Source organism: Aulonocara sp. 'chitande type north' Nkhata Bay, linkage group LG7 (assembly GCF_057382095.1).
Source record: "Aulonocara sp. 'chitande type north' Nkhata Bay isolate Kocher_YH1m ecotype deep benthic linkage group LG7, A_spYH_male_GT1.1, whole genome shotgun sequence".
Classification (NCBI taxonomy): Eukaryota; Metazoa; Chordata; class Actinopteri; order Cichliformes; family Cichlidae; genus Aulonocara; species Aulonocara sp. 'chitande type north' Nkhata Bay.
In genome coordinates, this window is record NC_141350.1 from 37,867,161 (window position 1) to 37,890,228 (window position 23,068).

At 39.6% G+C, this 23,068-nt stretch overlaps 1 protein-coding gene across 2 annotated transcripts; it reads right to left on the reverse strand.

Annotated features, from left to right (window-relative positions):
- Positions 1 to 7,902: 7,902 nt before the first annotated feature.
- Positions 7,903 to 22,172, reverse strand: prkab1a (protein kinase, AMP-activated, beta 1 non-catalytic subunit, a). Of its 2 annotated transcripts, none has more exons than XM_086300268.1 (8): positions 22,053 to 22,172; positions 20,537 to 20,740; positions 20,241 to 20,410; positions 19,920 to 20,013; positions 19,226 to 19,340; positions 18,852 to 18,985; positions 18,591 to 18,659; positions 7,903 to 12,584 (listed from the first exon to the last, which is right to left on the reverse strand). In XM_086300268.1, the coding sequence occupies exons 2-8, from the start codon at positions 20,684 to 20,686 to the stop codon at positions 12,507 to 12,509; spliced, it is 810 nt and encodes a 269-aa protein (XP_086156394.1). In that variant the 5' UTR covers positions 20,687 to 20,740; positions 22,053 to 22,172; the 3' UTR covers positions 7,903 to 12,506. The 2 variants fall into 2 exon arrangements, with proteins under 2 accessions (XP_086156394.1, XP_086156395.1); XM_086300269.1 differs by having other exon boundaries at positions 20,537 to 20,719; positions 22,053 to 22,150.
- Between the last annotated feature and the right edge of the window lie 896 nt (positions 22,173 to 23,068).

Below are 23,068 nucleotides of genomic sequence, written 5' to 3' on the forward strand. Positions count from 1 at the left end.
GAGCAGTGTGGGTTCATCTTGACAGAAAACAAAACAAAAGGTAATTAAGAGAAAGTTTCCCGAAGAGAGTTCAGGCGGTGTATTGAAGAATAAAAGTGGTCAGATCAAAGACTGACTTTCAAGCTTGCTAGAACAGTACAAACTCTGCTTTTGCTATATCTATTATATTTGCATTTGTGTTTGCAGATTTTAATAATCTATTCCACCTATTTCCCTTTTTCTAAGAAAACTATAAAGCCTCAAGACTTGCACAGTACTGTATAACCAAGGTTCATTTGATGCACACAAGATTGCAGTTTAGAAAATGCATAATTTCATAATCAGCAAAGCTTGTTTCCACCCATCTTTCAGATAGGTATTACCGGTACTAGGGGTGGGTTTTGATTATCAATGTATTGAGTAAAATAGATTCTGGCTTGGATAACGTGATATCGATTCATTAAAATCCAGAATCGATTTTTAAATATACATTTATTTTGCCCGAAACGCCAGAATCTCAGGTTAAACCTCACAAAATCTCTACAACCACAAAACAGCTAAAACTATGGTGGCCCTGAGAGGCCAAATGGACTGCAACTTCAGAAAACACCAGCAATAAGAAAAACGCTGCAAAAGCACACAAAACACAACGGAAATAAGAAAAACAACAACAGAAATAGGAAAAAACACAACGGATATAGGAAAAAAGATCCGACAGACCAGTTGCAGGAAGCAAAATAAGCTCCGGACCCCACGTGACTACCAGCTGTCAGGTGACCATTTTAAGATAAGATAAGATAAGATAACCTTTATTAGTCCCACACGTGGGAAATTTGTTTTGTCACAGCAGGAGTGGACAGTGCAAAAGTTATGAGGCAAAAATTAGAATACAATAAGAATAAATACAGTACACAACTGTACAGAATAGAATAAAATAAAATACTATATACAGTAGAATAAAATAAAATAAATATACAATAAGATAAAAATAGAATACAAATACAAATACTATATACAACTGAGTAAAAATACAACGATGACAGAAAGGATTATTGCACTTAGTATTATTGCATATGTATGGATGTGTGTGCTTGATCAGTTAAAGTCTTTATTATGGAGTCTGACAGCAGTGGGGAGCAGACCACGCCATAAAAGATAGCAGAAGCCACAACAGAGTCATAGAAGGTCTTCAGGAGTGGGCCCTCCACTCCAAACGACCTGAGTCTCCGCAGCAGGTACAACCTGCTCTGCCCTTTCCTGTAGAGGGCGTCTGAGTTATGAGTCCAGTCCAGTCTATTGTTCAGATGAACACCAAGGTACCTGTAGCTGTCCACAGCCTCAATGTCCATACCTTGGATGTTCAGTGGTTGCAGTGGAGAATGCTTGTGCCTGCGGAAGTCTACCACCAGTTCCTTGGTTTTACTGGCGTTGATCTGGAGGTAGTTCAGCTGGCACCAGTCCACAAAGTCTTGGGTCAGACCTCTGTACTCCTTGTCGTCCCCATCAGTGATGAGGCCGACTATTGCAGAGTCATCAGAGAACTTCTGCAGGAAGCACTGGGTGGAATTGTGGGAGAAGTCTGCAGTGTAGATGGTGAAGAGGAACGGAGCCAGAACCGTTCCCTGTGGGGCCCCCGTACTGCAGACGACCCTGTCCGACACACAGCCCTGAGTCCTCACATACTGTGGTCGGTCGGTGAGGTAGTCCAGGATCCAGGTAGTGAGGTGATGGTCCACTCCAGAGTTCACCAGCTTGTCCTTTAGAACCGAGGGAAGAATAGTGTTGAAGGCACTGGAGAAATCAAAGAACATGATTCTCACAGTGCTTCCAGCGGTCTCCAGGTGAGCGAGGGAACGATGTAGGAGGTGAATGACGGCATCATCCGCTCCAATGCCAGGCTGGTAGGCAAACTGAAGTGGGTCCAGTGATGAGCTTATTAGGCGCCGAAGCTGAGCCAGGACCAACCGCTCCAGGGTCTTCATCAGGTGGGATGTCAGAGCCACCGGCCTGTAGCTGTTGAGGTCCTTGGGGCGTGAAGTCTTTGGCACTGGTACAACACAGGAGGTTTTCCAGAGCTGTGGGACTCTTCCCAACCTCAGGCTCAGGTTGAAGAGGTGCTCCATCACCCCACACAGTTGGTCCGCGCAGGACCTGACGACCCTCGAGCTGATGCCATCTGGACCCGCTGCCTTCTTGCCATTAATCCTCCTCAGTTCCCTCCTAACCTGGGTGGTTGAGAGAGACAGGCTGGAGCCTTGTGTTGAGTGTGTATTGGATGCTGCAGTTGGGGGTGGGGGGGAGTGAGCAGGGTGAATAGAGGAGGTGTGAAGTGTCTGAGGTGGAACAGCAGCAGTGGGGGTGGGTGAGTCTGCAGCCGATGTTGCAGACTGCCTCATGGCTGAATCAAATCTGTTGAAGAAATGATTCAGTTCATTTGCCCACCTCACAGAGAGTTCTGATGTTTGTGGCCCGAGATGGTTCTGAGGCCTCTCCAGACTTCACCAACGTTGTTTTGTTGAAGAAGAAGGAAGAAGGTGTACTTTATTGGTCCCCGTGGGGAAAATCCCTCTCTGCATTTAACCCATTCACTCAGTGAAGCAGTGGGCAGCCACTGGGCGCCCGGGGAGCAGTGTGTAGGGACGGTACCTTGCTCAGGGGTACCTCAGGGTAGCTGTTCAGGGGAATCGAACCCCCGACCTTCCGATCATGGGGCCTCCACTCTACCTACTGAGCTATCCCTGCCCTGTTGAAGCTGGTTCTCCATCTTCTGCCTGTAGCTCTCCTTCCCATTCCTTATCAGTCCCCTCAGCTCTCTCTGCACCCTTTTCAACTCCTCTTTGTCTCTGGATTTGAAGGCCCTCCTCTTCTGCTTGAGGACGGTTTTAATTTCTGGGGTAATCCAAGGTTTGTTGTTGGAGAAACACCGTACAGTCCTGGTAGGTACAGTGTTATCCACACAGAAGTTTATATAGTCAGTAATGCATGTAGTAAGGCTGTCGATGTCCTCTCCGTGGTCATCACAAATCACCTCCCACACAGTCGACTCAAAACAATCCTTAAGAGCCTCCTCGCTCTCCTCTGACCATCTCTGTACTGTGCGGGTGGCTGGTGGCTCCCTGCGCACTAAGGGCTCATACACAGGGACAAGGTGCACCAGGTTGTGATCAGATCTGCCCAGGGGAGGGAGAGGTGATGAACTGTATGCCTCTTCTGCATTGGCATACAGTAAGTCCAGTGTTTTATTGACTCTGGTTGGGCAGGTCACATACTGGGTGAAGGTGGGCAGTGTGGAGTCCAGTGAGGCATGATTGAAGTCCCCTGATATTATGAGAAGGGCTCTCGGTGATTGTGTTTGCAGTCTGCTGACCACAGAGTGGAGAGAGTCACAGGCTGCATCCGCGTTGGCCGAGGGGGGGACATACGCTGTTATCGCGATAACATGCGAGAACTCCCGGGGCAGGTAGTACGGACGCATGCTAACGGCTAACAGCTCAATGTCTCTGCTGCAGAGTTGCTCTTTTACAGTGATGTGCCCAGGGTTACACCATCTGTCGTTCACAAAAACTGCCAGTCCCCCTCCTTTCCTCTTACCGCTGTCTCTGGTCCTGTCCGCTCGCAGCAGCTGGAATCCCGGTAGTGTCACGCTTGTGTCCGGAGTTAGCGATGTTAGCCACGACTCCGTTAGCATCATGATGCTACATTGCCGGTACTCCCTCTGTGACCATTTTGGCAGCAACATGAACAGCGCCACTGTAAGCGGCACTGCAGAAACTTTTCAGCCATCGGAGTATTCATCCCACTTTAATTCACATGACATCAAGTTGTATATCAAAAAAAATAAATAGGTTAAATATTACCGACCCGTATAATGCTCCTGGCATGCTTTTCAAAAGTATTTCAGCATCCCAGATCTATGCCATCCGGACATACATACCTTATAAACTTCCCATCGCACTACTCGGGGGACTCTTTAAAAGCCTACAAAAGCCTGGAGGGTTACAAATGGACCCAATCTGGCTTTGTGACAAACATTCGGCTGTGGAATCTTCAAGCAAAAAAAATTCTTCATCATCACTGGAAAGGTAAGTGTCATATTATCCCAGGCAGTGTAACGTTAGCATTGTTAGCGTTGTCCTTTGTTTACATTAGCTTTGCTCAAACGCCTCTGGTTGTCAGTAGCCATTTTGTGTTTTTGGTGTACTTAACCAAGATTTTTAACATTTGTAATTGTATTTATAGGTTCAACATTCCCAAAGGCTAAATGACCCACAGTTGAAGCCATGGGTAGTAGTGAGAAAAGACGGGGTTGTCTTGGGAGCACACTGTAACTGCACAGCTGGCCTTGGTGAGAGCTGCTCACATGTGTCAGCTGTGTTGTTCAGCACATGGCAGCATACCAGTGGAAAAAAAAGAAGAGATAGCTGTTACATCTAAGAAGTGCAAGTGGGTCATCCTAAGTGAGGAGTCTTTAAAGAAAGTGGAGTATCAGCAATGCAATTACATAATTTTTAACAACTCTAAACAAAATAAAAAAGAGAAATCTGCAAAAGATCATCCTGGCCTCTGAGCTTTCCCACCTCTCCTACCTCTGACTGCTGCTGAGCAAGACCAACTGTATCACAACCTCTCCCAATGTCGCACACAAGAGGGGAAGATCATCAAACCCTAAATTAAAATTCTAAATTAATGCTATTTTTGTTATTTATATAATTCAGCGTTTTATATTGCACCTTACCACTGAAGCAAGTGGCTAGTTTGTAGATTTTTGTTCACTGACACAGGCAATAAAACTTTTTTCTGATTTTGGTTCTGATCTGTATCTGTTAATCAAGAATATGAAACGTGGTTAGTAGAAATCATTTAGATGGATGTGAAGAACAAAAAATAGTGAGCCCAGGTGACGTCTGCTATTCTCTTATTCTGATATCTGTAAGTAAGAAAGCTTTCCCTTCAAAAGTCAAGTCACAATAAGGAAACAAAGTGAGAGCTATAATGTGTATTTGTTGGTTGAGCACATCAGTTACATCATTTTCATTTACATCACTGGAAGGGCACCACAGATTCACCAAAGCAGCTAATAAAGCATAATGAAATACAATTTTGCCTCTTTCTTGTGAGATTCTATAATAGAATGAAACAGTAATGCCAGTTATAAATAAAGACAATAAATTGAATGAATTACGAAACACTTATTTCTATTACAGCTGAAAATATTGTGTAATACTACAACCTGAAATGACAAATAGATTGCGTTGGCCTGTACAGGAGATAAAGAAAAAAAATTTAACAACAGCTGTGAAATGGAATAGTCCAAATCACCAAAGTAAACTGGACCTGGGCTTGTTGCAGGGAGCTGAAGATAATAAACATCTTGTGAGTGTATGCACTCACACTTAGGACCATATAATAATAATAAATATGTCCGTGATGAAAGTTGTTCAGCACGCTAACGTCCTTAGTCCACTCTGTATGCTAGTATAGGTCTAACCGTTTCACTCCTTTGATTTTTTTCCTCGTACTTTTTTTTTTTCTTTTTGTCTAGTCTGTCTTTGTACAGACCTGCCGTGTTCTCCGTCATTTTGTACAAAACTGTTTTTGGGGCAAATAAAATGCAAGTAGGGATTAAAACTGCAGAATTAATGATTACCGGTGCTGGAAATGCTAGCGCTTGATGCAGTGTTTTGATTTTGCTGCCACTCATGCCCACAATGCAATGCGCGAAAGTCATGTGGTCTGTCAATCTCTGTTTGCTCTATCCATTGTAGCTTTGCTTTCTGTCTTCTGTTGAACACATCCAGTCTTATTTTTCTTCTCCTCTTCTCTGGAGATAGAACGTAGTTGAAAAAAGCTGGAATAAAGTCCGGACTCAATGGATTATCGCTCTTTCTGCCTAAAAAATAAACATAAACATTTCAGTATTTCTACTTTAGAGCTTGCTAACTTAGAAAGCACGACAGAAAGGCCACGATGCATGCAACTATGTGGTTTTGCACTCATCAGAAACCACAATGATAGTCTAGTAAAAAATGAAAATTCTTATGTTAGAAAGCTTGTATTTGGTAACTTACCCGATATGAAATGATTGCTGCACAAGCGGAGTCCCATCTTTCAGTCTTGTTTTGCTTACTCCTGGCTCTTTTAATAGCGCTAATCAATTTAGCTCGCCTTTCCGCATCTTTGGGAATGCGCTAAAACGACGGACCTTTCTTTTTTCTTCATCTATTTGTACAACATGGAGCGCAACAGTTATTGACCATGGTTAGCCTCCTTCACCGTGGCAGTCAGCCAATTGCTTCCGAAATGGGGGAGGACCTGTGTGACGTCATCCCCCGGAGCTCTGGGAGACACTTAAAAGAAGTGGAGGATCTATCGGTTTTGTGAGGGGTAAGTGTGTTAGCCCTAACTATTAGCCTAAAAGCCATCATCAGTATTATACGAATCATGATAAAACACGCCTACCATGTTTTGGGTTCCTGAAACTGGTCCATCGGGTTTTTGTCTCCCCAGAAACACTTCTGTTGTGTTTTTTCCTATTTGTTGTTCTTTTTTGCTATATCCGTTGTATTTTTTCCTATTTCCATTGTCGTTTTCCTTATTTCCGTTGTGTTTTGTGTCGTTTGCAGCGTTTTTCTTATTGCTGGTGTTTTCTGAAGTTGCAGTCGATTTGGCCTCTCAGGGCCACCGTATAAAACAGTAAATGAGAGCAGGAACACAGATTCTGCACAAAGACGTAAACACAAAACGCGGACCCAACGCATCCGAATCAGTGAGATGTCGCCTTTCTCACCTGACGGCACGGACACGGAAACGCCGTCAGGGCTGAAAGCCGACAGCTTTTGAAGCGTCGGCAGGTGCTTTGTGTTTTCGTCTTTTTTGCGCTAGATTCTGAAGCTGCAGGTTTTCTCTCTCCAAACAATATTGACTGAACCAGCAGCCAAAGACCATCCAAATTACGCTGCACGTTTCGCTTTACATAAACATTGTCACGTATTTCCTCTTACTTTTGCTGTTTTGCTTCCACCACGATAAAATCACACTTCATGTAGAGCTCTCTCTAAATCGATAATCAAAACCCACCCCTACTTCTTACCCATCAGTCTACGGTGTCGGCCGCTGTTTTTTTTTTTGTTTTTTTACTTACTTCCAACAAGAAAGCCTCATTTCTGCTGTTCAATACTGAACAAATTTAAACTTTTTATGCAAAATGCTTACGTGTGTCTCTAATCAAACCTCTGTAACTTTGCTCTGCTTCACTTTGTTATTGTAGCGGGTCAGGGCTGTTTGGGGTTTTGTTTTGACAGCTATGTTCTGTTGTTCCAGGCGGCAGCGTTATGTTGCCATGGTTACAGGTGATGCTTTCTCTCTGCAACTGTGTGTTTCTGGATGGAGAGAGCGCCTTTTTTGGTTGTTACGCTAGAGCTGCGCCGAGCAGTTGTGTTAGCGTTGTGTGTTCATCTGTTAAATGATAATAAACGGCTGTGCTCGATGGCTAACACTGCAGGAAGCAAGACTAGACGTTACCTCTGTCTCCTCCTTGTCTGAGCTCGCCACAATATTTTTAAGGTCATCTACTATAAAAACCCAGACCAGGAAAACCTCCTTCATGTTTTTCTGTGTTTTACCCTCAGTTACTTCGACACAAAGGAATCTGCTGTGATGCTTACACCTTTGATAAAGCCTCGCAAGTGTCAGCTTTCTTTTAATAGATACAAAAATATAGATATGTACTGATAAGTGATCAGAATTATAATATTTCTGACTGTCTGAGTCAAAAATTTCCCCGATTCAAATCGAATCGATCGAATCATGGATCGAATCGATTCGGGACCTTGTGAATCTGAATCGAAAAGATTCTAGAAATCAGTGACGATATCCAGCCCTAGTTATTACCCATATAGTATGAAAGATAATGTCACAGCTAGCCAATGTAAAATACTTATTTATTAGACACTTTTTAAAAATAATTACATAACAATTATAAAGTAAAAAATAAAAAACAAAAAAAATAAAACATGACATACAGTAGATAACAAATGATGTACAGACCACTGAGTTTCAATGCAAAGTGCATTAACAGAACAATCTGTAGTGGAGAAAGCAGGAAACAGCATGTTTCAGAATTCATAACAGCAGTATTTATTTTTTGAAGAGGGGCCATATAGGATTTTTAGGATATATTTAAAGGGTAGCTGTTGATGAATATAATATTTCATGTTAAAACTTTAAAAATGTACCATATGGTTGGAACACAGGTTTTTGCCAATATTTTACACAGGTATAAAACAGCTTTCAGTATCATTCTCCATGCAGGTGTATGACTTTAAGGTGTCCTCTGAAAATGACAAATAAAATACTTTCCCAATTCTGCAGGGGCCCTAATATGACTGGAATGCAATATGCACTTTATAAATAATGACTGTATAATGACTGCACAAAGGTCAGTCAGTTACTGAAGGTTCAGCTCTAATGATCAAAATGGCTGCAGTCATGTTATAAATTAAAACATGACGCAATATATAAATTTTAAAAACATATTCTTTAATAAATACCTTTCTTAGAATGAAAAAAGTGCTTAAAAGGTTTGCAAATTGCAATGATTAAAATGACTACGTGAAATGGATTTATATGTCTAGCATGGTAACATCCCACAATCACCTTTATGTCAGTCCTGACAGCAAAATTAACATGAACAAATGTGACTTCGTCAAAATCAAAATAATCAGAGTCATATTTTTATGGTGATATCATGCACAGACACAAAAATTATAAAATAAAATGATGTTGGTTCAATTCACACAGCTTTAAAAAAAAAATTCAGTCCTTGACGCCCTATCAAATCAACACAACACACACAGAGCAGAAAAGCTCACACATTATAACCACAAATTTCAGGAGCAGTTGTTTAAAATCAACAAAATAATGGATCTGAAACATTATTTGAAGGAAACTGGTGCTCACAATGATCTATGCCACATCAGCTAAACCAGTAGGGAGCAACTACCTGGTGTCACTCTTGATAAAGTACATCAGTAAAAGAAGGAAGGATGTGTGTGATGGCACCGATATAAATCTACACAGATGCATACATTAGTTTATTTGGAGTACATGCCCTAAATTAAAGGCTTATTCGCTCTCTTTTTTTTTTTAACTCTTGTCTAACTTTTGACTGGAATGGTCATAACCACAGCTAAGACTAGTTTTCACAACAAAACAATGTAGGAAAAAAAAAGATATATTGGTGAATAGTTGACAAAACTTATTTAATGTGCTCAGTATGATCATCGCTAAATAAATAAACAACAACATAACACAAAAACAGTTAAGCTACCACAGTGCATTTTGTCTTTCTTTGACCTCAACATTTACATTCTTGATTGTGCCGCTGTGGTTTTCTCAGCCACGAGAAAGACAAAAGCAGCGCGTACTTATCTGAGGTCTTTCAATGAGGTTTTCTCAGCATTAGTAATCATTTTGAGTCCTTACATTTTTGTCTGTTTTAATTACAAACGTGTTCATGTTCTACCACATTCTGCTAAGAAAAGATAAAGTTGAGCACTGCAAAGGGCAGTCACTGGAACAAATAGAGGCAGATTAAGTGGGAATGGAGTGACATTACCATACTAAAGAGATGCACTGTAACTGGTAATACAAATTTGTGTGCATAATCTCAGAGTTGCTAACCTCTTATAATGTTTAGGTTAATCTATAACTGTCATGCAGGTTACAAGAATTTACTGAGCCAGTATTTTCAGTCACAATATAGACATGGGTGCCATCACTTTGGGCATCACTCAATGCCACTGTATATGCACTTGCCTTAATCCTTCCCTTACAACCTTTGAAAAACCAAAATGTACCAAATAAAAAGGGGGAAATTACATTACACATTAGATCTTGACGAATTAAGTATTCAAGTAAAACAATCTTTACTGACATACATTGTGTAGTTTTTTCAGAACAAAACAACCTAACAACAATCAGTAAAAACCAAACTCATTAACCCTCTGGGGGCTGGATTCAAAAATCACAGCAAAGATCATAGTTACAATCATTCAAGTGTTCCCTTAATTGTCTTAGCACTATCCGGTTGTTCAGTCTGACGTCACTAGCCGTGTCTGGGTCTAAACTCCGCTGCAGGTCCATATATCAAACGATCACTATGGCATTACTGAGAGTTGAAAAACTGTCTAAAGTCTTTCATCTTTAATAAAATGATCGGCGTTCTGCTCTACCAGGTGTAACAATTGAGTTTAACATCCAGGCATCCATGAAAACGGAATTTATAACATTTAGCGGAGTTAGAAGTTAGCAGGGAGTTAGCTCGCTAGCTTCTATCTAAATACAATATAGCATGTCCTGACTGCGGGGTTTTGGAAACAAATTAAAACGTACAGCTCTGCTATCACTTCCAGCATAAATGAAGACAGAAAACTAAACAGCAGTGACGTTTGTAGGGTTACTGAAGTTGGGCTAGCTGGTATATAATGATGTGCTACGTGACAGCTAGCGACACAGCTATGTTAGCATAATATAAACAAGCTATCTTTTTTCCCACTCGATAAAAGTTAACGTGAGTGTTGTCGGTGGTCAGGAACAAATGTAATCGCATGGCAGGATGCTGTAAAAGGACCAAACTTCAGCCAGGAGAACAACTGAGATAATCCATCCACAATACGAGGTTAGTCATTCATATACTGCTGCATGGGCTGGGCTGTAGTTACATCCTAAGGTTTTAAAAACTGAGCTTAAATAAATGATTAGCGGTAATAAAAGCCGAGGGAGGTCAACAGTGATCACTGACTGTTTTAGGAGCTTTTTGAGATCAAATAGAAGAAAATACGTAACATTAAACATGTTAACAACACAAAAGCCATATTAAACGCAGACTACTTTAGGCCCGGAAGTAGGATTCGTCGCGTCATCACTGAACAACCGGATATAGTATATATAAATTAGTAGTCATTTTGGTACTTAACAATATTTAATAAACTAATAAATACAACATTAAGAAATTAATGAAAAATAATTTACCACATTTCCTTCATTTTAGCAAAGTGTGAGAGAAGCTGTGCTTTTCTCTTTGCTGCTTTACTGTGAAATTGTTTTTAATTAATTAGAGCACAACTTTTCATTTTATTAAAATGCACTAAAAGCTTTGCAGCATGTGACGTTAACAAACAAAATGCCAAAAGATAAGCTGGCACAGACAGCACCGTCAACTGCACTTTTCTGTCATCAGCTGACTTTGCCAAATCAAAACTAATACACAGAGCACTGCAAACAAACCAACCAAGCAAACCTACTGGTGTAGGAATCATGAAATGCCTCCACTTACCCTTTACTGTTGGCTCCCTGCATGCTTTGTTAGTTCTTGCTATTAAAATGAAGCTATAGTGGGTGTTGGTGGCCAAAGATTGTATATTAAAAGGGCGATCGTGGCTCAAGAGTTGGGAGCTCGCCTTGTAATCGGAAGGTTGCCGGTTCGAGCCCCGGCTCGGACAGTCTCGGTCATTGTGTCCTTGGGCAAGACACTTCACCCGTTGCCTACTGGTGGTGGTCAGAGGGCCAGAGAAATCAGATTTTATGGAAGTAAAATAACCCTACTTTTCTACTGACTTATGACCACCGTAAACACTTTACTAATGAGTTTATGCTTTCAGTCATCTTATGTAATACTAAATTATGTTCACTTTGGAAACTGCAGTCGCATTCAGGGTAAAACTAGGGAAAAAGCAGGTTACTGTAAGAGCACTGTTGTGTATGTAATGACTAAGTGTCACAACCACCACTCGTTTGCCAGTTTAAAAAAAAGAAAAAAAAGAAAAGAAAGAAATAATACTTGAAGTACCCAACATCAGGCTTCAAAACAGGTGCCCAAAAACCACGATGTTCTATATAATTGTGTGAATGTGTGAATGACTGAATGTAGTGTAAAGCGCTTTGGGGTCCTTAAGGACTAGAAACGCGCTATACAAATGCAGGCAGGCCATTTTACTATAGTCTATGTTACGTATTAAATATTCCTATAGTAAACAGAGTAACACAGAACTGAAGTGAACACAGTGACCCCATTTAACCACGAATCCAATCCAGCTATTAGTTAGTTGCGCTGATATATGACACAAAAATCAGATGTGATGTACTGCATGGGAAAAGCAGGATCATCACTTAAACTGCCTTTTACAGCAGGCTTCCTTTAAAATAACTCTTTTCTGTCTGTTTTTCAGTAAGTGGCTGTCTAACTGAATCATTTGTTATTTGTATGTATGGCTTTTAGTGTATTACTGTAAAGCAATTACTATAACCCTCAGTCCAAATTTTTTTCTGGGAATCAAGTCAACATTTTACAAACTTAATTTGTTCCCTCGTGCTTATTCAAGGCTGCTTCTTTTGGTCAGAATGGATCTAACTGGTGAAACCTGGAAGGAATATACACTAGATTTTTTTTTTTGAAAAAAGTGTGGCTAGCATTTTGTACACTCGGTGTACAGTTAACAACAGCTCCAAATATAGAAAAGAATGCTTCATCAGATGGGCTTATAAAGCAAGGTGGTGACATATTTCTTCTTATAGCGATGTGTTGCACTGAGTACCATCACTCCGTCCTGTGACAGAAAGACACAACACACAGGAAAAGTCAATTTAAAACCTCACGCAATGCATGCTTTCAACTAGGATGGAAACAGTAGCATCAGTCTTACCATGTACAGTTCCACCATGCTATAAGCCAGTATGGTTAAACTGTAATTGGTAGGGCTATGGCTTTTTTAAGACACACATGAAACCAGAATTGCAGCATCATGGTTGCAGGCCTCCTCCTACCAGTCAAGTAGCAGTTCACACCCAAGTCTGTTCAGACTCGCATATAAATGTAGATAAAGAAAAAAAAATGAAAGAAGAAAATACTGGCAACCGCCAGCCTCCTGGTAGACACATCTATGGTATTGATTTCAAAATCCTACGTCACCTTGTTCTGAAGTTTCTCGTATTAACAGTGTTGGGTTTATCTTGGCACAAACCCCGCTGGAACGCGAGACCAACAACTGCACGACAAACAAGGCAAGAAGGTACTGTCCGTGTTTGTGGCTTGCAAGGGAAGCCAGCCAAAGTTGAGGAAAAGATTCCTTCACCTGAACTCAACCAACTTCAACTGATTCCTTCGCTAGAGCCCTTTTTATTGTCAGCAAGCAATCATTCATGAATATGCAATTACAAATACACGTGACATTCTTAAGCAGGCATATCTGAACAACTAGTGATGGGATTTCCGGCTCTTTTTAGAGAACCAGCTCTTTCCGTTCGGCTCACTGAAAAGAGCCGGCTCTTTTGGCTCCGAACTGGCTCTTCAGGTTGATTTGTTGCTTTAATTAATTTATTATTAACAATAATATAAAATTATGCACAAAAGGAATTACTAATTACCTGCATGAATAAACTTTCTGAATCCTTTATCATCTGCAACTGAAAATAGGATGATTACTATACCTTTCTAATGTGAGGTTGTTGTCCCTGGCTCTTTCTCTGTCTTTTACATTTTACATTGTACATTTGTTCCATATTTAGAAAGTAATTCTGTAAACACTTTCTTGCTTTTAAAAACAGAATTTCCTTTTTATTTTCAAATTCTTAACATGGATAATGATGGTAACATTTCTTGGTTTACTTCAACAAGCTTCTTGGAAAAAAAATCATATAAATCAGCCCAATGTTGGAGGTACAATTGAAAATGTCACTGAAAAAACATTAACGTTAGAGAGGTGTAATGAACTAAAAACATGAGCATATAAAAACATTGTGCCAAAATAGAAAAGAATGTTACATAAAGTCAATAACTTGCTCAAATGGCTTTTTTCTTTCCAGTTGTTAGAAGTTTACCTTTGGTAATGATAACTTTTGAAGCAATTTCTTTCCTCTGTGAAACAAAGACGTGCATCACATTTTTCACAGAGGGTGGTAGTTGCATTCACCTTGCAATTTTTGCACCGACCTCGCTTTTCACATTTTACAGGCCAATGTGCAACCTCATCAGTCCGGACATCCTCTGGAACTCCAACACGAACTCTCTTGGGTGGTGGAGGTGGTGATGAGATGTTCTGTGATGGGCGCCCCCTGTGTGATTTCCAAAGGATCAGGCTTGTGGCAACTTCTGCCTGGAAGCTTCTTTGTTTCAGTGGCTTTTGGACACCAAGTAGCTTGCAGTCACGACGGTAAATCAACCATGCGTTGACAACACCGAGCATGATGGTTTGCCAGAACAGGTAGAGATACCACCTCCGTGACTTCATGTGGTACTTGTACCTTGCAATGCAGGCGTCAAGCAGGTCAATACCCCCCATGAATGTGTTGTACTCCTTCACAATGTGTGGCCTTTTGACCTCAACAAATGCCTTGCCCGATTTGCTCCAGCGACGGATTGTATCTTGAGGCTCAGTTGCACAATAGGATGAGATGAGGGTAACAGATTTGTTGTCATACCACTTCACAATAACCATGCTCTCCTCCTTATTCACCCTGGCATCAACAGATCCCCTGCCTCTCTGGGCAAGACTTTTTTTCATCTTCAAGCTGACAACCTGCTAAGCGATTTCCACGAAGTGTTCCTACAAAGTAGATCTGTCGCTGAAGAAGTGTGAGCACAAGTGGGGCTGAGGAGAAGAAGTTATCAGCAAAAACTTTGTAGTTTTGCTCAGCTGGCAGTTTCACACAACTTCACCACAACATCTCCTCCAATCCCAAGTAAAGTCTTCTTCCCAGTACCACCTTGATAAACAACAAAATCATGGAGCATACCAGAGGATGAGCACCAGGCCCAGATTTTCAATCCCCAGGGGTGGGGCTTTCCCTTCACATACTGCCTTATTGGGCTGTGTGTCCCCTTGAAGGGTACCATTTGCCCATCAACAGAGTTGTACTCCTCTGGGACGATATCCAGGCATTGTTTGCGAAACATTTCAAGCCATGGACGGATCTTCCAGCACTTGTCTTCTGCATCTCTGTGTAATAAATCTGTATTGTCAGTGAAATGTAGAGATCCCAACAGGGTTTGAAATCGGTTGCGGGACATGTTATCTGCTACCATAGGACACCTGGTGTCATTTTCCCAGTATGCTCGATTTCCAGGCATTTGGCATAGACCCATCCTCAGATAGAGACCAATGAGTATTTCTAGTTCTTTAACAGTGGTATTTACATTTCTCAGATGGTTGGAGTTTTGTACACTGTATAAATTTGTTTGTTCCATTAACAACAGCAGCATATCATCTGTGATGAAGTTTTTGAAGTACTCTAGTGGAGTGTGGATCTCATCTGGAGGTTTGGCACAGGGTCCCTTGAATGTGGTCTCAGGGGTTTCGAACATTTCTTTCTCCAGGAGAATTTTTGTCCTTTGATAGCTGCCTCGGGCTGCCCAGTGTCCATATGGCTTGAATGTGGCTCTGTCTCTAAATCACTTGAATCACAACTGTCTGAATCACTGGATTCACTTGATTCATCACTCTCCACGTCTTTGTGGGGGATGTAATTAGGGTCTTCAGAATCTTCATCTGAGCTACTTTCACATCCCTCATACTCACTGTCCTCTGCAGTGATAAACTCCAGCGCATCTTGAACACTATATTTTTTCTTTTTATCCATTCTACAAAAGAGTGAAAATGATAAAAAATGGGGGGTAACTGAAAAACGCCTCGACAAAGCTAAAGTAAAGTTCCATCACAAATTTAGGTAATTTAAAAAATTAGTTATGCTTGAATTTAGTTAAATATGACTGAGAATTAACAACAAAGAATAAATTTACTTAAAATAACTGAATGAGCTAAACTGACTAAGCAAATGATCAGTTTTTGTCTTTTTGTGACAAATATGTCACATCAGTTTTTTTAAGAAAATTTGGAGTTTAATGCCCGATGTGACATATTTGTCACAGCGATGTTTAACAAACTGATTCTAGATCAAATTGGTTCAGAAATATTACCAAACTAGGTTACAAGGGACCTATGACATCTTATCTAAAGTTTAGAATTGCTGAATGAGTAAAAGCTTACCTTTGCAAAAAGAAAAGAAAGTTTTTAAAATTAGCACAGCGGTCTCATTAGCTAACCAGGTGGACCAAGACTTTGAAAATGGTGTCTTGAACACCCAGAGTGCCTCACTTGTCACATGACTGAATTAGTTTGTGCAGTAGACGTCACTTAGGGACTTTATTAGTTAAAAGTCAAAGTTAAACCATTCTAAATAGTTTTTCTTTAAGTGTAAAGGGGCAGTGACACCAGTGTCACTGTGGGTCCTTAAGGGTTAAAATCAATCCTTTGATTTTTCTGAAAATCAACAGAGCCCCTTATAATCCCGTGTGCCTTATGTATGAATTCTGGTTGTGTTTACTGACCTTGAAACGATTTTATGTGGTACACGGCGCTCAAAAATCTGTCAAATGTTTCAGTACGACTTTGCTAAGCTACGAACCCGCACCGCTTGATGGATTGTCGGAGCATTACGGCTATCGTAGGCAGGAGCCTCACGGAGTGATACGTACTGCGCTTCAACATAATATTACCGTATTATGTGTATAACCTCTTTTTAAGTTTTGTGGATATCATACATGGTTATGCTGAGGATATGTCGGCCAATTTCCACTGGAAATACCCTTTGGTTAAACTCTTAGCAGGGAATTTACACTGTTACATTTTTATATAACTTTAATGCACATAAAAAACAGCTGCTTGTTTAAGTGAAAATACATTGATGGGGTTCTTTGCACTAATAAAGTTGTGGAGTTGTAAAGTATTTTGTCTAGTGTCAATTATATCGTCAGTTATATCGTTATCGCAAATTTTCAAATGTATATCGTGATAAATATTTTCGGTCATATCACCCTGCTCTACTAATAAGGATATGATTTTTATCAGCACACAGATGATTATATATTTCTAAGCATAAATGATTATATGTTTCTAAGCAGAAATGACAATATAGAAAATATCACCCTTACAAACAGGACTTTCAGAAAACATGACCTCTGACCTTTAAGTTGAGGTCATGTTTTCTGAAAGTCCTGTTCAGAAAACGTTTAGTAAATACACTTTTGGCATCAATTTGAAGGTGATGCGTCACCTTCTTCTCAAGTTATCACATTCACAAACTTGAAAGGGTGCCCATGGTGGGAGTCCTTCATCAAATCACCTCTTCAATAAGCTCTGACATAAAGTGACATTATTTTGAAGCATTAGATTAATAATATACATTATAAATAAAATATATCAATTAAATTGTATTACTATTGAAATGTGTCAGATATATATAGTAAATATATATATATTTTTTATATATTTAAAAGAAATGTATAAAAATAAAAGCTTGCTTTTTTTCCTTTTTTCTTTCCACAGGCCAGTAACACTGAGTCACTGACCTGGGATTGTTAGGCTGCAGACTGAATTATCCTAAACATTAACTATTAACATTAATTACTAACATCTACACTATCAGAGTGTTTGTGCAGCAGGAAACGTGGCCTCAAACCTCAGTTCTGAGAATGGTGATATGCTCACTTTTCTTCATTGCAGCCACCACATGCTCCTTTAAAGGTTACGGACACACACGATAACTCATTCACTAGCACATTTAAACACACAGACACACATGGAGGTGCACAAAACACACACATAAACACACTACCTCATCCAGGAGAAGCAATACTGTCAGAACTTTTTTTTTTTGCCTCCTAACGTAACAAAGACTTCCAAGAAGACCAAGTAAAGGCTATTTTATATTATGCCTGATTTTTGTTTGACATTGCTGTACTATTTATTGTTGCATTTGATTTCAACATCTCATGAATACAATGAAAGGGTTTATTTGTTAGTTAAGTTTTAAGCTATTAAAAGCACTGCAATTTCTAGAATTGAACTGTCTGAACAGTTTGTTTTAAAGAACCTATTAAAGGACAGAAGTATTTTTTAAATCAGATTACTCAACCAAACATAAGACCTAATGAAATAATGTGATGCATATTCAAGATTGTAACTTTGCAGCATTACTAATATATCAACAGTCATTAAGAAGATGAGAAATTACAATTAGTAAAGTTTCAACAGAGCCACTTAGATTGTCCCCAAAATGCAAGTTTTTCTCACAGGTCACACTAGTGAACATAAAGTCATTAAAAAATGTGTTTAAGCTAAATACAGCAACATTTTATCTGCTTCATGTACAACTACTTAACTACATTACAAGAGAAACCAAATGGAAAAAAGTGAATATCTGACCACCCACTACCTGAAATGGAAAATACACATAGTTGTTTTCCACTCCTTTTTTTTGTTGACATGCAGACATTTGCTGTGGCTATCTTGAAATGCAAGTAAAGTTTGTTTTTCCTGTCAGAGAGTTGAAAGAAGGAGAATTATCTGTCCTTCATCTGTTCTTCTGTCCCATTTATCAGCCTTTTTGGCAATGCATAGATTCAATCTGCTGTGCCAACAACGTGCAAGCTTGCTAAAAGCAAAAGCATCAGCAGCGCACACTTTCTGTTAAAATGCTTACAAAGCCGATCAAGTTTTCTCACACGCTACCGAAAAACATCAAACACAAAAATCTTAAAAGTCACCCTGAAACCTTACCTTAATGGAAAGTGCATAGAGGTGGTTGAGCATGACATGGTTGGGTTCTGGGAGCAGTGCAGGGTCACACTGAAACAATGACAAACAAAACAACAACATTTAAAATAAATGATCTGTATTATTTATTCTTGTGGATGCATTTTTTTTTTCACAATTTTGTTGTACGTGTACAATGACAATAAAGGGCTATTCTATTTTTATGAAATGCAGGCAGGGGAAAGTGGGAATAAGCCAAATTCATCTCAGATTACAGCTACTTACAGAAATCCCAGTGTCTTTGTTAAGGATGACCTGTAGAAGGTGAGGTGGAAGAATGGGTGGAGATTTTAACTTCTCTTCCTGTTTAGGGACATAAGCATCCTGATGATATGGCCCAGGAGGAGAGCTAGAAAGGTCTGAGGGGGGGGGAAAAGGGGGGGAAACAGTATGACAAGAACATTAAATTATTTTCAAACCTATAGATTTTAACAGCAATGTTGAAATCCATTAAAAAAGGCAGGAACAAAAAAAGTTGGTCTTTAAAATGAATGAAGATTCTTTTTGAACACTTTTATACCCCTGCTTTCCAGACATGTAGTCTGGATCAGTAAATGTTTAAAAAAAAGCACAGATAAACAGTGGCTGTCAGCACTCACCTGACATGTCAGAGCATTTCTGCGAATCCACCATTAGCGCATCAAAAACCTCAAAGTCAGTCTTCTTTACCTGAATGATATTGTTGACTGTGCCTAGCTGACTGGTTACAACAGGCTGTTAGGAAACAGGAGACAATAAAACTCACAAATAAAGCTCAAAAGTATAGACCAAAAAGACATACTTTATATAATAGCAGGCCAGTGTTTGCTTTAACAAGCATCATGATGTGAAGCAAACCACTTAAGCCTCTTAAACTAATGTCCACTCATGACTACTCTACCTCTAGTCATGGCCCTCCACTGCACCATTTGTCCTGATTACCATATGTGTGTGCTAATATTTTATACACTTGTTACTATATTTCTGAAGAGAGAAAAAAAGATGTTTATTGTTAAAGCATGACATCAGATAAGGTGACTCAGATACATGCCTGCAGTCAGTCATGAAGCCAGCTCATCATAACCTACACTAGTGGCCTTAATACACTCACAAGTTATTACTCATAATGTAATGATAATATTAATGCATTAGTGAATATATGCTTTTGTCTACCCAGACTTTACAGGAATGGCAGAGCTGCAGTGCCTTTAAAAACTGAAACTGCTGCAGATTTTGTGTTGAGGTCTAGGTAAGTAAAGTAAAATATGCTTGTTTGACAACAGGTCATAAATGACTGTGAGAGTAACGGCTTACCTCAGCTGGGTCGTGGGTCCACTGACCATCCACGTAAAATTTGTACTGATGCTCCCCCTCAGGTAGATCGACAATTGCCACAAAGGTGTTCTGACTTTGATAGATCACAAACAAAAGAAAAGAAAACATTTGGCACACAGGTAAGTTAAACCAGCGATTAACAAAGAAGAAGAACTCACATTCTTGGCTTGTTCTAGTAAACCTTTCTCATATGCAAATAGGAATAAAAGAAATCTGTTAAAACTCGAGTTTAAATCTCAAAAGATAAACAGCCAGAAATTCAACCTGAAAAACATGTTCAGATTTATAACATGCTCTCACCTTCTAATAAGGGGAATTTTGTTGGTCCAGTTGTTGAAGGATCCAGAGAGGTAGACCTCCTTTCCATCTCCTTTCCAGCGAAAGACTGTCGGCCGTTCCAGAGTTGGTGCTTTGTCATCTGATTCTAAGTCTTGCTGCCAAGCAAGGAACTCCTCTTTCTCTAAGGGTGCCTTAAATGCACATCATACACAAGAATATTATTTATCAACAAGGATTAGAGTTTGAAGAGATCTACAGGGCCAAGAAGGCTATAAATTCTACCTGATATGCACCTCTAAGAGAGCAGCCCAATTTACCTTTATGTCCTCTCCATGAAAAATATCAGCATCCTCTGGGCTATCCATGAGGATTTTTGGCCTCTCGCCCTCTTTGATACCTCGGCTGTCCCTCCGCTGCGCCTTCTCACCATGGCCCATTGCAGCCCTCTCACTGCTTGTATTCCCCATGGCTTTGTCTTCTTGCAGGCTGTTACAAGGTCACTGCAAGTAGAGTTGATTCAGCTGTGTAAAGAAAGCCGTAAAGTCAGAAGAGACTACATAACACCTTACAGATTTATTTATAACTGCTAAAGGCTTACTGGTTAAAATGTTGCTTTTTAGGCCTGCAACTCTCAAAAGAGACATTTTAGGTACCAATGCTATTTATAGTGACTTCTGCAGTAGAACAAGCTGAATCATGTGGGCAGACTACAACTTTTCCATTTCTAAGTGTATCATACTGAACAACTATGAGTTCCTTTATTGACTCCAAAACAATCCCTGGGACGTTAATACCAGATATCTTGTATATGTTTCAGTGTCAACTGTCTTGTTATGTTAGTTTAAATGTGATCCAAATAAAACACGTCTTTCAGCATGATACCTATTTCCTCTAAAGGATGGGTGTATTTGTTTGAGTATACCATTCTCTCTGGAATACATTTACATTACTGCAGGTCATTTATAGGCCTATAAATATAACGCTGTTCCTTACACTTTTAGCTTACACTCAGTTATCTGCAATATAAAAATACAATTACAGAACAAAAACAATTTTCTAGCCAACACTCTGACCACACTTTGTTGTTCTTTTACTTATAGAACAATATCACGGAATCTGCACTGCCTGCTCTGTCAGTACACACAAGTAAAGGTAAGACAACCTTTTTAAAAGAACAGCAGAAACCATAGTTACAGTAATGGATTACTTATTATTGACCTCATAATGTTATACAATGAAATAAAACTCTACCTGAAACACTCCCACAAGTGACACTGGAGGTTTTAAAGTCAAATGATGTTTTACTGTTATGATATCTGCCAGTTTATTTTACTTTAGAAAAAGTATGAAACTGTATTTGGAAATACCACTGAATGGGAGTGTTACTGGAATATTCTAGTACCCTGCAACATGAAAACATTCCCATTTCAGTTTCCTTAGAATAACTTGGCTATTTTTGGTTATATGATGATATTTATGGAAGACGATGTCAAACAGGTGTGTACATGTATGCGCAGCGTGTTTAGATCTTATCAGCACTGTGTTTACATACTAGCATCAAAGGTTGTGACATGCCTGCGGTTATGTTAGCTCATCTTAACGTCTAAGCTCCATTCCAACTTCCTGTGGCCTCATACTCTAAATTATACCAAATAAACACGAGGCTGTTGTAAGACACATGAAATATAAGCTATGAAATACAGCGTTACTAAAGCTAACATTGGGTAACCTACTAGCATATGTAGCCCAAACATGCTATCTGCTTCGACTTAAAAGGTGACACCAACTAATAAATACAAACACCGACAAGAAACGTAGGGTTGTTTTGTTTACCTGAGAAACGTTTGCCGTCGTAGATATCGATGTCGACCTGTCAACTACCTTCCATCCCGCACGAAAACAAAAACATTTGATCCTTCTAGCAGAATCCGGCCCCTGTTGCGCATGCGCACTTCATCCAAATGCAAAATATTAATGCACCCTGACCTCGTGAAAAGCAAAATATTATCCGTCACTACTACCGTCGTTTATTGTCTCATAAACTACTCTTATCCATAATAAATCTTTTGGTTTAATGTTCGACTATTATAACCTTTTACAATTTAATTCTCTATAATGACAGACGTAATGTCACGTACTCAACACTAGATGGAAGAGTGGGTCAAGTAGCCTGCAATGTGGGTCAGTACAATGGATATAGAGTTGTGTTTAATGAGCCAATAGAAGCATGAGACTTTTTTTCTTTAATACAGTTTAATGAAAATGTGCAACATTTGCTATATTTAAAATGCATATAGCAATCCTTCAAATCCATAGAAAAACACTTCTTTCAGCTTTGATGATCCGCAGACTACCTGCCTCCAACTTGACCTATCCCTGGCATCCTTTGATATGACAACCCTCTGCATAGTCACCTTCACTACATCCATGAATCCTCTCTGTGGTCTTCCTCTTTTCCTCTGGCTTGGCAGCTACATATTTAACATCATTTGCCTATTATATTCTCATATCCCTCCTGTGCACATATCCAAACACAGACTAAGCCTGAACTGTACTCATTTCTAATCCTTTCCATTCTGGTCACTCCAAATGGAAATCTTATCATCTTCAACTCTGCCAAGTCCAGCTTTGCCTCCTGTCTTTTTGTCAGTGTCATAATCTCCAATCCATACATAAACATAAATATAGATGCAGATACTGATAGAATATGTTAATAGGTCTAAATATGATATGCTTATACATTGTGTTTCATACCACCAGTTAGGCTAATGATGTCTTGCAGCCAGTGACAGTGCTTTGGGAAAATTTAGACTGCTGGTATAACAAAAACACAGCAGCTTTATCCTATC

Excerpts from the sequence above, each read along its gene's own strand:
- prkab1a (XM_086300268.1), bottom strand. The coding sequence starts at position 20,686 with ATGGGGAATACAAGCAGTGAGAGGGCTGCAATGGGCCATGGTGAGAAG. Across the intron at positions 18,986-19,225 it reads GAAATGCTCTGACATGTCAG|ACCTTTCTAGCTCTCCTCCT; the intron begins GTGAGTGCTGAC and ends CCCCCCCCTCAG. Across the intron at positions 12,585-18,590 it reads TCTATGCACTTTCCATTAAG|GACGGAGTGATGGTACTCAG; the intron begins GTAAGGTTTCAG and ends TTTCTGTCACAG.